The sequence below is a fragment of the Panthera onca genome, chromosome D1, assembly GCF_046562875.1.
Source record: "Panthera onca isolate mPanOnc1 chromosome D1, mPanOnc1 haplotype 2, whole genome shotgun sequence".
In the NCBI taxonomy this organism is placed as follows: Eukaryota; Metazoa; Chordata; class Mammalia; order Carnivora; family Felidae; genus Panthera; species Panthera onca.
Window position 1 is genome coordinate 12,692,356 of NC_138348.1, and position 16,720 is coordinate 12,709,075.

General features: G+C 49.9%; 2 protein-coding genes across 4 annotated transcripts; one reads left to right on the forward strand and one right to left on the reverse strand.

Moving 5' to 3' along the window:
• Nucleotides 1-3,757: 3,757 nt before the first annotated feature.
• Nucleotides 3,758-6,852, reverse strand: CLP1 (cleavage factor polyribonucleotide kinase subunit 1). Of its 3 annotated transcripts, none has more exons than XM_060606706.3 (3): nt 6,434-6,852; nt 5,278-5,905; nt 3,758-4,874 (listed from the first exon to the last, which is right to left on the reverse strand). In XM_060606706.3, exons 2-3 carry the CDS (start codon nt 5,881-5,883, stop codon nt 4,203-4,205), a joined length of 1,278 nt encoding a protein of 425 aa, XP_060462689.1. In that variant the 5' UTR covers nt 5,884-5,905; nt 6,434-6,852; the 3' UTR covers nt 3,758-4,202. The 3 variants fall into 3 exon arrangements, with proteins under 3 accessions (XP_060462689.1, XP_060462688.1, XP_060462687.1); XM_060606705.3 differs by having other exon boundaries at nt 5,985-6,851; XM_060606704.3 differs by having other exon boundaries at nt 6,638-6,850.
• Nucleotides 6,853-10,324: 3,472 nt separating this feature from the next.
• YPEL4 (yippee like 4) lies at nt 10,325-15,849 on the forward strand. The gene is made up of 5 exons (XM_060606702.3): nt 10,325-10,659; nt 12,963-13,287; nt 13,463-13,506; nt 13,845-13,953; nt 14,167-15,849. Exons 2-5 carry the CDS (start codon nt 13,147-13,149, stop codon nt 14,254-14,256), a joined length of 384 nt encoding a protein of 127 aa, XP_060462685.1. The 5' UTR covers nt 10,325-10,659; nt 12,963-13,146; the 3' UTR covers nt 14,257-15,849.
• Nucleotides 15,850-16,720: the final 871 nt, after the last annotated feature.

Consider the following 16,720-nt stretch of genomic DNA (forward strand, 5'->3'; position numbering starts at 1 on the left):
TATAATCAGGTTCTAGTTCATTCTTTAAAAAAAAAAAATTAACGTTCATTTATTTTTGAAGGGGAGAGAGACGGAGTACGAGCGGGGAAGGGGCATAGAGAGAGGGAGACACAAAATCTGAAGCAGGCTCCAGGCTCTGAGCTGTCAGAACAGAGCCCCATGCAGGGCTGGAACTCATGAGCCGGGAGATCATGACCTGAGCAGAGGTCAGATGCTTAGCCGACTGAGCCACCCAGGCGCCCCAATTCATCCCAATTCAGGATTTCAGTCCATTTACTGCAACACACTATAGAATTCTGTAACTGGCAGTGTGTACTAGAAAATGAAAGCCCCCCCCCCTTTTTTTGATAAAAAATGAAATCTTGATAACATTTTAGACCATATAAAAGGCAAAGCTAAGGTATTATTGGAGACACAGTATTTCTTTTATTTATAGAGGCTTTTCTATCTGTAAATCAGGTTAATTTGTTTCCTTAGGAAATCATATTTCACTTTTCTACTGCATATTTTTGATTTTAAGACTTCATTTCCCCAAATTCACAAATTGGGCGTATTTCTTTTCCTACTTTCAACAGTCTAATAACCTGTCAGTTGTCTTGTCTTTTAGCTAGAGACACTACCAAATGAAAATAAAAATTTCATCTTCCACCAACCAACCACACAGCTAAAACTCCCCTAGGACACTGGACTACTAGATGCCAGCCTCTTAGCCGGATGAGCAATAATGGTGGCATAATCATTATCCCAAGATTTAGATGAGATTCCATTTTCTTGTCCCTTTTGTTTTAGGATCATGCAAGATATTTCCTGGAAAGGATGTTTAATAGAGCATAAGGTTTAAAGTACCAGCCACTTCTGAAAACTACTGCACAGTAAAATCTAGGCTAAAACAATGAGGTATCCACACCACCCAAACTTCAAATAAATTAATTTGCTATGTAGATCACATAACACCTTATAGTTTTTGTCTAATGTATAGTTTTCCAGTCCTTTACATCTTCTCATGCTGATAGACGGCAAACTACAAGGTCAATTTTACTTCAACTTACTGGTAAACAGGCAGGGGCGCTTGGGTGGCTCAGTTAGTTAAGTCTCAGACTCTTGGTTTTGGCTCAGGTTGTGATCTCACTTGGTTAGTGAGATGGAGCCCTACATCGGGCTCTTCGCTGAAAGTGCGGCGCCTGCTTGGGATTCTTTCTCTCCCTCTCTCTCTCTGCTCCTCCCGCACTCTCTCTCAAAACAAATAAACTTAAAAAAAAAAAAAAAAAAAAAAAAAAAAACAGACAAAAACAAACTGCTACCCTTGGATTTAGGCACAGAGACGAATGCCCTCTCAGTACCAAAACCACCAACGATCTTTTATTTTTGTAGTAATCTCTATACCCAACCTTAGGCTTGAACTCATGACCCTGAGATCAAGAGTCACATGTTCTTCCGACTGAGCCAGCCAACCACCCCACCCTCTTTATGTTTAAATCCTGCTGCCTTCCCACCTGTCCTTGTGAGAGCTCTCTGCTTATGTTAAAGCACTTTCTCCCTTGTGCTCTGGATCTCACCCCCTTCACTCCTATATTTTCTTCTGAATTTCTCCTTTGACCTTGTATTTGAAACACAGAAAAAAATAGAATGGTGTCAAGAAGATTCCCATACCAATCATTAAATGCTCTCCCTCTAGTCTGTTGATATGCTGTGTCACCCTATCTAAAAAAAAACTAACAAACCCTCCCTTAATCCTACATCCAGCCCCCTCTTAGCAAAGCTTCTTGAAAGAGTTGTCTATAGATGTTATCTTTACTTCTTCAGTTCATATTATTTTTTTCAATAATATATATATTTCAATAGGACTTTTATCTCCACCATTCCAAAACTATACTCATAAGGTCAATACTGACCTCCATGCTTTCAGATCCATAGCCAAGTCTCCTTTGCTAGCTCCCGTTATACTTTGCCTCTTATGTTTGGGTGCCTTGAAAGTCCATCTCTATCTTCTGATTTCCATTTATACAGTTCCTAAAGAATTTTATCCAATACTACTGCCTTAAAAGCCTTCTACAAGCCAACAGCTCCCATAAACCTTCAGCCCTAACTTTCCCAAACCTTCCAGATTCTTTCTTTTTTCTACCTGTCCGCACAGCATCTCCATATGGATGACTAGTAGACAGCTGACACTTAATATTGCTAAAGTAGGACTCTTGATATTCTCTCCTCCCTCCATGAATTTCCCCAGTCTCCTATCCAATCTAACTACTCAAGTAAGAAATACAGAAATCAGCTTTGATTCCACCTTCTTTTCTCCACCACTTCCATCAGCCAAGTCGTACCTTACCTCCAAAATATCCCAAGGCAATCTACTCACCAATTCCACCTCTGCTAGTCTAATCCCCTATCAATTCTCACACTGAAACTACCCCAAGTCTAACTTGTATCCTTGATCCTAACTCTTTCCATTATCCACAGAGCAACGATCTTTTCAAAATCAGACCATTCCCCTGTTTAACCACCTGCTTTAGTCTAAGTGTTTATGTCCCCCCAGAATTCATATGTTGAAATAATAAGCCCCCAAAATGATGGTATTAGGAGACAGGGCCTTTGAGAAATGCTTAGATCATGCTTCGTGAATGGGATTAGTGCCTTTGTAAAAGAGGCTCCACAGCGTATCCCTGGCCCTCTACAATGTGAGGACATAGCTAGAATTAGGCAGTCTGCAACCCCAAAGTGAGCCATCATCACAACAGGACCTTGCTGGTGCCCTGACCTTGGACTTTCCTGCCTCCAGAACTGTGAGAAATCTCTGATGTTTATAGGCTATCTAGTCTGTGGCATGTTGTTACAGCAGCCTGAAGGAACTAAGACACCACCCCTCTCCCATCATTTGCCACTGCTCTTGGATTACAAAAGCCTTACATTATCTGGTCTCTGCTGCCCCCTCCAGCCTCAATTTTTACCAAGCTTCTCTTGATACACCAGCCTCTCCCTTCATCAAACACATCAGATTTTTTCCTTTCTTAGCGTTTTGCAGGGTTTCCTCCACCAGGAAGATTTTGTCCCAGTCTCACCCAGCCATTTAGGTCTTAACGCCAAACGTGCTCAGGGGAGGCCTGTCCTGACCACCCAGTCTAAAGCACTGTCCTAGTCACTCTGTCTCAGATCACCCAATTTTCAGTCTCTGCATAGCACTTACTGTTTTTGTTTTTCATTCTATGTAAGCTCTGTAAGACTTTGTCTATGTTGTTCCCCATCTACAATAGCAAATAACAGATACTCAATAAAGATCTTGTGGAAAGAAGGAATGAAGGGCATCACATATTTACTCAATCCAATCTAAACTAGGAACACAAATAATCCGCATGAAATCAAAAGAGAATGGGCTTTCCCAGCTTCTTACCACCTGAAAAAGCTGAATTTACAGTTGGACCTAGGACCCAGTTCCCAACCGGACAGACAATAGGAAAGACAACTGCAGCCGAGACAGCAAATGAGCTACGTCTGGAAAACGATCAGGCTAGAAATCTCAATCCAACTTTATCACCAGCCGCTTCAGCTTGTCAGAGTAAACCAGCATGGACAACAGATTTAGCATCTATTTACCTATGAGGGAAGGGAAGGAGAACCATTATAAAAATTCACTTGCTTGGTTCACAAGTGGGCTCTTGGCTTTCGTCTCCTCTAAGAGTTTAGCAGTAACTCGTTCCAGTGATGTTTCCATAGTGCTTAGGGGAAAAAACAAAATTTTTAAAAATTATACCAACTTCCGTGATATGGCAAAAATATTTATTAAAATTTTCCAAGTTTAAACTTGAAAGAGGCCTCCTGATTCAATCTTTCATCCTGGATAAATGAGATAACAAGTACTATATACAGAATATAAAGCAATAATAGTAAAAAAAATTCCTCCTAAAATTTAAAAATTAGTCCACCAAGTGGACAGTAGCAGAAATGGGACTCTCCAGGGCCTCAGAGAATTCAAAGTGGCACCTTAGGTGATCCAAGAAACCAATTATATTCTCCTAGTTTTCCATTTGGCTCAAGATTAGAAGAGTTAGGTTACCACCAACTGTTTCAAGAGGTAGAAATATGCTTTCTACTAGTTCACTATTTACTGGCCCGCATGGTCTCAACAGATTCTCATACCTCAGCCCGTCTGCCTTTGGTGATGACCAGAAGACCTCTACGTCCCAGGCAGCAAGGCTTCCTGCTAATCTCTACTTAAGATCCATGAACCTGATATCCATGATGAGAAGGAAGTTCTTAGGCAGTGGGCGGGGGGCTGGAGAGAGAACAGTAAACACCTGATGCTCCAGGTCCACGCTGGTCACCACGATGAAGCCAGCGACACTTGTCTCAGAAAGGTTCTCCTCTGTGCCCTCAGCAGTGCTAACACTCAGGAGGTGGTGCACCATATCGCGGCCAGGCGTGACAGGTACTAGCTTGAGCTGATTGTCCTCCTGAGACATGCCCAAAGGCAAACAGGAGTCTGGAATGGTGGGTGCCCCAACTTTGTAGATTTTCACATCTGAAAATTTGACATTGAAGGCATGGGGATAGAAACAGCCCCGGAATCCATAGAAATACTCACGGATACGCTCATCCCTACATTCCCGCCGGAAGTCTTTGGAGCGTTCAACCACACCCCCGGATTTAGGGAGCAGCACAGTGCGTACAAAGTGAGGCAGGTCCCGTTTTAGTTCATTGTACAGTCGTTCTTGATCCAGAACCACAACCACATCTACCTCAAAGGCTGAGGCAGCGTGCACCAGGGCCTGGTAACCAGAGCCCTTGACCCAGCCACAGGTATTAATGACACAGCCACTCACAGAGGCCCTTCGGTTCACTTCACATCTTTGATTGAACACATCCGCTAAACGAGAAGTAATCTGCAGAAGAAAGCACGAAGATGAGGAAAAGAGACACAAAACTAGCAAACTCATAGCTATGTAGAATAAGTGCTTATTAGGTACAAGGGAAGATGACATTCTTAATGGCTGTGGTTTTAACCTCATTAACATGGATTTCGTTTTTATGTTGTTTCTTCTGTTTATTGTTTCATGTCCTAAGTAGAGACTGAGTTAATTACTTAACAACAGGTCCACAGACTCGTTTAACAATCTGAGGTTGACTTATATTTGAAACGGTCTTTCCCAAAATCATCTGGAAGTAATACCAGCTGAGAGGGAGCAAAGAAATGGCCATAGACGGTTTTAATTAGCACACTTTTGCACAGCTTCCTATCCTGATAGCAGCCCTTCCCTCCATCCCCCCCTTGGCGCCGGCTCTGACCTTATTATAAAGCTTGATGTTGGTGCCAGGAGTGGTGGAGCCAAAATGATACACCAGAGGGGCCTGGATAGAGAATCCCTCTTCAACATCTGCCGGCCGCTCAATGTAGAGGGCCCCCATGGTACCAGGGATGGAAACAGAGCCCTGACCCACATCCAGCTCCACGTAAGTAGGACGGCGGCCCAAACGCACTGCGTAGTTGAGCAGTAGACGGCACACTGTGGACTTGCCCACATCAGTGGGGCCCACTACCATCACCCGGGGGCCTCGCTCTTCTTCCTTCTCCGCCTGCCTCCTCATCTGCTCCAAGGCTGTGTGAGTGTTGAGATAAAGTAACATAGGAGTGTCCTTGGAGACATAAGCCACCTCGGTGCGGCCACTCAGCTGTAAAGAACAGCCATGCCAAGTGAAAACAGCCACCTTGGCACCGGCATCAAAAGTGAATTTCTTGTTTCGGGTCAGCTCTGTGCCGAAGATTTCTGCCATCCCAGCCAGCAGCTCCAACTGAACTGACTGAGATGCCTCCACCTCAAAGCGAAGTTCTGTTTCTCGCTCTAGTTCAAATTTAGTTGTTGGCTTCTTGTCATCACTGGCCTCCTCTCCCATCTTTTCTGTGTAGCTGCTGAGCCTAGAACACAAATTAATTATCAGATCTAAACAGAAGTTAGGACACTGTCCAAAATCCTCCAATGGATACTTCTCCTTACCTGCTTTATTTTTCTCCTTATCTGTGACCACCACCTGTCTCACTATATATTTATTGTCTGTCTACCCCCACTGGAACGTAAGGGTTGGGCAGTCTGGTTTGCTGCTGTATCTCTAGTATCTAGAATAGGACTGGACAACCGGTAGGCACCTCATAAGTACACCGGGTAAATAAATGACTCAGACATAAGAAAACTGTATCTACAGATTGACCTAAGACTTGATTATATCACCTCTATTGTTCCTTTCGTCACTCTCGGGATACTCGACTTAAGAGGGCAACTGATGCCCTCTTATTCAACAAGAAAGGGCGTCTGCAATCTGGATGCAAAGCAGAGAATATGGAGTTTGCACTTGGAAACAGCATTAAGGCCCCGCTCAGCAACTACTAGGTAGTGTCTTTAGACAAATCACCTAACCTTCTCCTCAGTTGTCACCTGCAGTCACTTACACTTCCTCTCACAAAGTGTTGTTCTGGGGACTGTTGGAGGGAAAAAATTACTCCGTAAACTAGAAAACTCCAAGAAGTAATGAAGAATGATTTCCGATCCCGAGCCGCAGCTCTAAGTCCAGCATCTCTCCCGGCACTCCCAGACGCCGAAGTCTGTCCAGGCTCTAAGGGGCGACGGTTCCATTCCTGAGCTTATCATCTCACCTGCACAAGCCACGAACCCAAACCGGTAAAACGACGAGCTCCCGGCCGGACCTAAACCCAACTACACGCCACGCTCGCCCAGTTCCACGCCGGAAACAAAAGCGGTTCCGCACTTGCGCAATGGAGGAGCCGCGGTCGCGCGATGTCCCTTGGGATATGTAGTTGTGCGGGAACGGCCTCGAACTGTTGGGCTCGCGCAGCCGCTCGGCCTTCTGGGAGTTGTAGTTAAAGGATTGTTTTGATCGTGACGCCAAAGGTGGGAGGGGCGGTGGCCCGTATTGTTTGCGAAGCCGGCGCGGCGGGGGGTAGGAGGCGTGGCGGTTACGCCCCGCGCGGGGCGGGGACCCGGCGAGGAGCCAATGGTTGCCGAGGCGCGGCTGCTGCGGATTGTCGCCCGAGTGTGCCTGCTCACCTGCAGCCGGGAAAGGAGAAGGGCGGCGGGAAGCGGGGGTAGGCTCACCATCTGGGTCCCACGACCGTCTACTTGCCGGGACCACAAGCCAGGATGTGAGAAAATGCGCAAAACCCCACGCGGAACACGAGGAAATCTGAGAGTAAGGAAAGAGAAGGAGAACAGCTTGTCCGAGGCCAGCCTGGGCTGTCATCCCCTACCTGACACAGTGCGTGGCACCTAGAGGGCATTAAGATTTTTTGTTTGTTTTAATAAAAGAATAACAACCCAAGAATTTCTTCCAGTTACTCTCTAGGTCAGTCATTACCCAACAACGTCTCTCCTATCGAGTGGGGAGTTCTGTTGGGGACTCCTTTCCCTCCCTGAATCCCCGTCAGTTATACCAGGCCAACCATTTACCCCGCAGGCAACAGGTTGGGCCACGGTCTGTAATTCTCACGAGCTTGGGCTTTGGAATCTTGTGCTCTGCTATGCCACTTTCTCACTGCGTGACTTTGGGCAGATCAGGCGCAAACTCTGAGACCCAGTTTCTTGTCTAAAATAGGGATAATAACTGTACTCAACCTCTTAAAGTCGTTTTTAAAGATTGAATGGGATGATACATGTAAAGTACTAAGCACACTGTAACACAGCATTTGATTATAGCTTTTTAAGTTTTTATTATAGGTTGAGGAGGGGGAGCACGAATAATGCCATCCATTTGTACAGTAGTTTAAATATTTTTCAAAGCCCTTTTCACTACCTTCTTTCACAGCCACCCTGTAAAGTCCGTTTTATTATCTCCACTTTCAGACAAGAGAGGAGACTAAGGTAGGTGAAGGGACTTGCTCAAGCTAGGACTCAAACCCAGGATTTGGGAGTTTGCTATTATAATAGCCAACACATAGTGTTAGATGCTAGGTACTATTCAAGGGGCTTGACAGGCGTAAATTCATTCAGTCCTCACAAGAATCCTGTGAATATACTGAAATTGTCATCCCGCTTTACAGATGAGTACTCTCTTCAGTCCGGTTACCACCGTTAATCTGGGTCCAGAAACCTGGGATGATTTTCTGGGTTGCCTTTTTCACAGTGGCCCTACCCTAGCAATCATTTGCGTGGGAGTGCCATCCTCACTGCTCACAGCTTTTTCTTTAATGGTTTGCTTTCATTCATTCATTCACCACGGCATGCATTCTCTGGTGATCTGTTAAATATCCCATGATCTTTCACCGTCCTTCAAAAATTCAGTTCCAGGATTCTATTTGCCAATTTTTTCCCAGAATGAGCACAGCCTCTCCTGTTTCCCTGCAGTCTACCTCCCAGATCTGTTTCTTTGCCTCTACACTCTCTCCCTTGAGGCAGTTTCTCCCAAATATCTGAAGGACATCTTTACTTGGATACTGTATAGCCATCTCAAGCTGAATTTCACGCAAAGAAACCCCTCTCCTCCTTTGGACTGTTTCACTTCTTAAACAAAGTGACGGCACAACATATAGAGCATCCGTGCTTGCCTAAGCTCTCCTCACTTTTTATCTTCCACCAAGAGCCCTTGTCATCTGCACCCCCAACAATACGGTCCTCATGTGTCTTTTTTATTCTCCTCTCCAGCTGAATCTTTGATCATTTTCTTCCTGAGTTAAATTAATTGGTATCCCTTTTTGCTTCCAAGCTCTCAATCCTTGCCCTAAGAGCCACTCACCTACCCTTTCCCCACTTCCGTTGTTTCCCTGCAAGAATGGTTCCTCAAATGCCTCCCTCCACTTACCTTTCCTTTCTCATCTGCTGCCCAGACAGAAACACTTCTTCCTTTACCCAGTTCTCCCTCTCACTTCCAAACCTCTGGTGATATCACTCATGGCACCTGCACTGTGTTTTCACAACTTACCTCAAACCCCAGAATCTTCCCTGATTAAATATTCAGAATTCCTTGTATTTTTTCATACCCAGCTAGCAAGGCCTCCCATTACCCACATCTCCCTACTCTTTCCTTCCTTGCATGTGAAAAGACAAACCACCCACAAGCTGTCCTTTCTAAGTCCCTATCTTTGTCACACTTCATTTTTTCTTTCTTTCTTTCTTTTTCTCTCTTTTTCTTTCTTTCTTTTTTTGTCACACTTCATTTTCTAGATGGTAGCCTCTGTTAGAAGTTGGGGTTTTTCATCTTAGAGAATGTGTTCTGTGCCCACATACTTTAAAGATATGCACAGGACAGCACTACATGAAAAATAGAATCTGAGTCAAATGAAAAATACTTGGAAGCTGATAGAAAAAATAGCACCACGAGATATAAGTTCTTCCTAAGATATCAAGTTGGTATGCGTCTCTTGAGATCTCAGAATTTAAGAGTAAATCCTCTCTGGGTTTAAGGATATTAAGTTGAGCACACTATTTTTGAAATAATAGTAGCTGCTGTTATTTATATTTATATTTATATTTATATTTATATTTATATTTATATTTATATTTATAGCGTGCCAGGCACTTTTTAGGTGTTTACAGGTTACTTCACCTTATTTCACCTCTCCATGGGGTAAATGTCACAAGCTTCATTTAGCAGAAGAGGAAAACTGAAGGACAAACAGGATGAGCAACTCGCCCAGTGGTTCCTCGTGAGCATATTGGCAGAGCTGGATTCAAACTCAGATCTCTCTGAGACCCAAGCCAGACACTCGGACCACGTCTGAAGATGCAACTCAGCCGCCGTTTTCTGATCATCTTCTGGATGCAGGGCTCTGCGCTAGGCACTGCAGTCCTGGGATGCAGAGAGGAGTTTCCCAGAGGACGCTTCTCAGAAAGTTTACAGCCCGTTAGAGAACCTTATGTAATGTGGGTGTTTCTGTCCAGAAAGCACAAGTAGCTTGGAGGTAGCTGAGCAGAGGTTCCTGCTTGTGAGATGTCCAATTTCATCTGTGACCCTTTCGGGGACATTAAGCTGAGGCTTGGAAGTGTCCGGTACAAGCTTGGGGGCACAGTTTGCCCTATGTGACAATTAATATGTCTCTCTTTTCCCTGCGTCAGGGCTGGCATTGGAGCTGAGATGGGAAATATATCATCTTGGATGTGTGTGCACACGCCTCTCTGCATCCGTCTCTCACTGTCACCGCCTGGCCACCTCCTTTCCTCCAGCCCTGCCACCCATACTCCATCCTGGCCAGCCCTGTCCTTCCTCCAGGTTCCTTCTGTCTCCTTGGCCACACTGCCTTCCTCCTCGGCAACCAGCCTTTCCTCCTGCGCCCCCCTGGCCACCCCGGCCTTCTGCTCCCTCCCCTAGCCCCATCCCTCGCAGCCTGCCCCCTCCCTTCCTCCCGACCCGCCTCCTGTGTCTCCCAGCCCTGCTCTGACGTGGGAGGTGAGGGGGTGGGGGGACGGATGACTCACAGTGTTATGATGCAGTTCCACAACACACAGCTACATTCACCCACAGACCGAGGTACAGACGAGAGACAACCTCTGGCCCCCCAGCAGCTGGCCAGCTTGGCAGCCCCAGTCTCGAGCCCCTAACTACTCTCCCCCGCCCCCATCCCCTTCCCAATTGAAGGAGCGGAAAGAGAAGAGAGAAGAGTGAGCAGAGAGATTGAGAGATTGAGAGAGAGAGAGATAGACGGAGATCTCTGGAGCAGACCTCAAGGTGAGGGGGCAGCCCTTCTCCAAATGAATTTTTTTCCCCTTTGCAAATTTCCTCCTCCTGCTGCGTGTTGCTTTCTCCCCATCGCAAAAGCATTATTCATCCACCCTTTGTCCTCCCTTCCCCCTCCCCGCTGCCTCTGCTCCTCTCTCCCTCTCCGAGCTCTGACGGTTCCGCACTTAGATTTCCCGGCAACTTCGGCTGCTGCATCAGGCCTCACTGTTTATTGTTTTGCTGCTGATGCAGACCCCCGAAGCCCGACCGGGGAGCTGGCTGCGCTGCTGATTATTTGGACCATACCATACCGAGAACGCCAGCCCGGGGGGGTGGGGGATGAAACCTCGGAGCAGATGAGAAAATCCATTGTGAGCAGGTGTTGCGTCCGCCCCCCCCCTCTTACTCCCCCAGGCACAGGATTCGCACCTGGTTCCCCGAGCCTCTGCCTGGGCGCCTCTGCTGTCAGCACTGGTTGCTCAGCACACCGCCCGCCCCCCCCCCCCCCCCAGCCCTCCCTCTCCCCTACCTCCCACGGTCCAGCCCAGGCTCACTTGGGGGAATATCCTCTCCCTAACACTCAGCTTGCCTTTGTTTTTCCATCATTTGCCCAACTTGCTTCTCCCTGTGATCTGAGCCGGGAAAGAAATGAACCCATCTCCCCCTCCCAGCCCCCCTTCCCCACCCCCCGCGAGTGATTCTCTGGCCTTCTGTGCAGCCTCTCTTTGGCCTGATGGGGAAGCAGGGGAGAGAGAGGGAGGGAGGCGTGACATAGGCTGGGGAAGGAGCTAGAGAGCAGGGACCCAGCCAGCCCCTTCACAGGTGCACTTAGATGGAGAGCAGCAGAGGGGAACTCAGGCAAAGTTTGAAGGCAGACCTGGGAAGTGGACGCTGGTGAGGAGGGCCCAGACTCCTGCAGCCAGAGCCCAATGTCACCCTGAACTCAGCTCAAGGTGTCTTTCTGGGGCCCAGCCACAGGGAAAGGACCTCAAACTGAAGATGGGCTCTGTTGGGGGTTCTGTGGAGAGACTGCTGCCTGGTGGCCCCAGGAAACACTAAAATGGCTGGGGCACCAGTGGCCACCACAGAGGACATGATGAGAGCCTCTTTGCCCTGACTACTCGCAGCCACACTGTCCCTGCTCTGCTTAGTGGCCTTGCCTTGCCAGAGCACCGAGCTGGCACCTCTGAACCGGACTTGAGCTAAATCGCCCACAAAAGGCCTGAAGGCCCCATGAAGGAGACACCTTATCAGACGCAACAGAGGACGCCTCCCTTCTTATCCTCCGCCTCTCGTACCCTCAGTCACTTTGGGACTGGAGTCTGGACAGATACCAATATCTTTCTCACCATTCCTAACCAGAAACCAGCAACTATTTTATCTGCTCTCACCCACAAGGGTCACTGCTGTTCGTCCCTGGCCCTGGGAAAAGGTGGAAACGTTCTCTGCCTTATACCCCAGAGCATAGGTTTTGAAAATAAGAATCTCCCACTTCTGCTCCCACTGCACATCACCTAGCCCAGGAGTGCCACCCTCCCCGAAGTGATCCCCACTTCCCATGGCTTCCGGCTGTCAGGTCTGTCTCTCCACGGGCTGAATGTCCACGTCTTTAACTGAGGCTAAGGCAACAGTTAGAGCAGTACAGACAGACCGAGGGGCTCAGAAGCTGAGAAAAGCTGGGATGAGAGGACCAAAGTACGGGACCGGGCGAACAGCCACATCTGAGGTTGTCCGCACCAACGGAGACAGCCATGAAGTTCTAGTTCCGGGAGTGCGGGACCCCAGGCCCAGGAAAGGGCCGAGCAGGGCGTGTGTACTTGCCCGCCTGCTGGCCTCTCTCCCACGCGACACCTACGAAGGACCAATTGCGTTGCAAACGGAGGCCACAGAAAAGAAAAACCGCCAGGCTTCCCCAACTTGCAAGAGGCTCTGAACCTGAGCCTTCCGGAGCACGTGGGACGCAGACCCTCACCAAAGAGCCAAAACCCAGGCGAGAGCACTCGCAGATGACGTTGCTCCCATGGCAGCATTTGCACCAGCAGGCTGCTCTCAGTGGAAAATGGTGGAGGCTGCTCCCGCCCCAGGAGGGAAAGACACCACCTCCCCGGCTGTGGCACCGGAGGCCTGGAACAGCTGCCAGAGCAGGCGGGAATCCAGGGACCGGGGAGAGAGTGCGACTGGATGCTGCGGGGGGGGGGGGGGGGGGGGCGCAGGACGATGGTGATGGGGGAACTAGGGGCAGGGGAGGGCTGAGCCCATCTTCCCCGTTCCCTCGGGAGGGGCTCTCCTGATGCACTCTCCCCTCTTCCCAGGTGACTTCCATTTCTATCTGGTTCACGTCTGGGGGGGCCCTGGCCGGGCAGCCCCCCCACATTTCTCCTGCCCCGAAACACGGCTCTAGCCAACCTGCTTCGCTGCTTCACCTGCGACCGACTGTGTGGGGGCTGCACGGCGCCAGCCCCTCCAGCCCGCCAGGGCATCGTCCTCCAGCCCGTCATGCCCAGCTGCGACCCGGGCCCGGGCCCTGCCTGCCTCCCCGCCAAGACGTTCCGCAGCTACCTGCCTCGTTGCCACCGCACCTACAGCTGCGTCCACTGCCGTGCGCACCTGGCCAAACACGATGAGCTTATTTCCAAGGTACGCCAAGCAGGGGGGGCCCGCCGCTCGGCCCTGCCGGCTCCCACCAGGATTGTCCAAACTCACCTGGCGGAGAGGCAACAATGCCCACCTGCCCTCTTCCTTGCCCCTGGGGGACCCAGGCAGTGGGGCCCAGGGTACCCCGGCAGTCACCGTCTGTCCTATGTCTCCACAGTCTTTCCAAGGGAGCCATGGCCGAGCCTACCTGTTTAACTCCGTGTGAGTCTACCTCTCTCTTTGTGTGTATGTGTGTGTGCGCGTGTCTGAATGACTTTCCGGTGTGGGAAAGGGAGGTGAGCCATCCGCAGGTGGCCTGGCGCCTCCTGCTTTGGCAAAGGGGGCCAGAGACCCAGTGTGCAGTTCTCCCGTGGAGCAGGTGGGCAGAACTGGAGAGGGAAGGCCCGGGCACTAGTCATGAACGGGTGGATTGCTGCTGGCAGGGGCTTCCAGTTGGGCAGGGCTCAGCGCTCTCCAGATGGAAGTTCCTTTGGGCTGTTTGGGGGCTGAACTGATGGAACAACTCCACTGGTGCCGGGTCCTTCCTCTTCCTGAGACAGGGTCAACGTGGGCTGTGGACCAGCCGAACAGCGCCTCCTGCTCACGGGGCTCCACTCGGTAGCTGATATTTTCTGCGAGAGCTGCAAAACCACGCTGGGCTGGAAATACGTAAGTCCCAGGAGAGAGGGCCACCCTCTCAAGCGGACAACCAAGCCCCCACCCCATGCCCACACGGCCAGGTTTTTGCATGACGCCCAGAGGCAAGAGGGAGTTAGTTGCTGGGTTGGGGGGGCCTCTTGGGGGGCAGGGGTAGTACAGCAGTAGTAGGAGGTCCTGGAGGGGGTCTGCTTTGTCCTGCTTTCACTGCTTCCCCTCCACCAGGAGCAGGCTTTTGAGACGAGCCAGAAGTACAAGGAGGGGAAGTACATCATTGAAATGTCACACATGGTGAAGGACAACGGCTGGGACTGAGGGGCTCAGGCAGGCTGTGCCCTTCCTCCGCATGCCCACCCTCCCCGCACCCGTCCCCGGGCCCTGCCAAGCAGTCCATACCAGCATGAGTACTGCCCCACCCCTGGGGGGAACCCAGCTCCCGGCACCCCTCCCCCGCCTCCACCTCATCACCCCCAGGCCCCTTTGGAACAGGGGTCTGGGGTACCCCAGGGGTGTTCAAGGCTCAGGAGTGGGCAGCAGTCAGGGAGAGCCAGAACTGGGGAAAGGGGATGGTTGCGGGTTCTTCTAGCCCTAAGATCCTGAAAATGGAGGTGAGAGCAGGGCGGAGATCAGGCAGAGGACCAAGGGAGGACCCGTTTCTGCCCCAACCTCTTTTTGAGAGAACGGAGGACAAGTTTTGAGGCATGGGGCTGGTAGATCCCAGCCCACAGAATAGCAAGGTGAGAAGGGGCTCGAGTTGGGAGTGAAATTTTGGTCTCAGACACTGCGACACACCGGAGTCTCTGAGGGTGAAGTTTCCCACCCCTGTTTGTAGGAGAAAGCATTCGGGGGTGGAAGGAAAGAAATCCCAGATCCCAGGCCCTGGGAAATGAAAGAATCACAGGGGTTTCCATTTTACTCCACTTGTTAGTTTATCTTGGCACTAAAGAGGCACTTTCGAGTACGTGACTTTCGCCAGGGGGCGGGGTGGGAGAAGCTGCCGCTGGAACAGCCCCCACCCCCCACTGGCTGTTTCCAGAGCGAGCAGTCCGTACGGGCATTCTGAGGCCCAGCCACTGCTCCCTGGGACCCAGTCCCTTGGAGGGGAGGTGGGACATCAGTGCCACGGGGCCAGGCTTCCTCGTGGCTGCCACCAGCGAACGAAACTTTTGTATGATACATAAAGTGTTTGGGTCTATTTTTAATAAAAAGGGGAAAAGCAACCGTGAGGCACTCTCTCCTCTTGACTTTGCTTCCCATGCACAGACCTTAACTTATACTATTCTGTCACACTCCCCCCAGTACCTGTCCCTTTAGGCCACTAGAGGGCAGCAATTGCTTTGTCTGTGTCGAGACCCCACTTGAGCCCTCACCAGGGGGATGGGTCTTCAGGTGAGGTTTGCTTAGTGAAGCGAGGGCTTTTGTGAGCAGTGTTTCCAAAGGGGGCAACCAAAACAGCGCCTCTTCCAGAGCCCTTGACAATGAATCAGGTATTGCCTGGATCCAGGATTGGGCACCTGGAAGAGGCTCACCCCTGAACAAGGGTGTTCTTGGGTCCTATTGCCTTTCAGCCTGGACTTGGAATGTTTGGGTCAGCTCATGGCCACACTCGAGGCTGAAAGGAAAATCGATCAAGCAAGGCAGCTTGATCCAAAGTGGAACTGAACAGCTCAAGATGGCAGCCATCAGTGCAACCATGTGACCCACGTGCATTTTCGGGGCAGTGATGTGAAATTCCCATTGTTGTTGGGTCACTGACAACCGCAGGGAGGACTGTACACATCATAAAAATCACCTTTTGTAAGCTAGCTTGTTATCCAGATTCGTTCATTGATATTGCAGATCTTTGCAAAGCACCTGTTACCTGCCAGGCATTGTGTCATGCACTGGAGATGCAGTGGACAGCAGGGCAGCTGTGGCCTGACTTGGGGGGGGGGGGGGCGGGCGGTGCTCTCGATCTAGTGGGAGGACGAACAGTAACCAGATGATTCCAGAACAAGGGCTCTGAGCAGGGATGGGGAGTAGGCTCAGGGGCTCCTAGCAGAGGCTCAGCCTAGATATAAGGAGTCAAGGAAGACTTCACAGAAGTGATGACTGAAGGCACGTGGAAGAGACATCGAGTGGACACAGGGGAAATAGGGAGGGGCATATTTTAGACACAGAGAACTGTGTGCCAAGGCTGGAGCTTAGTTAATTGGAGGAGGGAACAGAAGTTTCCCCAGAAAAACAGACCATTTGGGGATCTAGATTTCATCCCAAGGGCATTGGGAAAACACTGAAAAATTCTTAAGAGTGGAGTGACATCATCAAACAGCTGTTTTGTGCCCTGAGAAGAGGCTCAAACAGAAACGTTAAGATGCTGAAGAAAGTTAAGGGACAGAAGCTAACTGTACTACCAAATACCATATGGTCAGTGTCAGAATGGAGAGGCTGTTTGGGCAGAAAGGGAGAACTGGCAGATACAGAAGTGCGTGAAGAAGGCAGATACAAGCCCTGAAGGAATGACGGCCAGCACCTCCGAGGCCTCGGAGGCGTCTGTCCCGCCATTCACTTTCTGCGTGCCTGGTGATGCCTAGAGATCCAGAAACCCAGAAACAGAGATCCAGAAACCCAGAAACCCTCAGTCCTACTTCTGGTGCCAAAGTTCAGGAAGGGTTCTCTTCTCAAGCCCCAAGCACTAACCCTGAAAATCAGGCACAAATGAGCTACCTTCTTAAAGCTCCCCCAAACTGCCCCCCCTTTGCTTACTTTCACAACTTCTTATTTCCTAGGCACTGTGGGA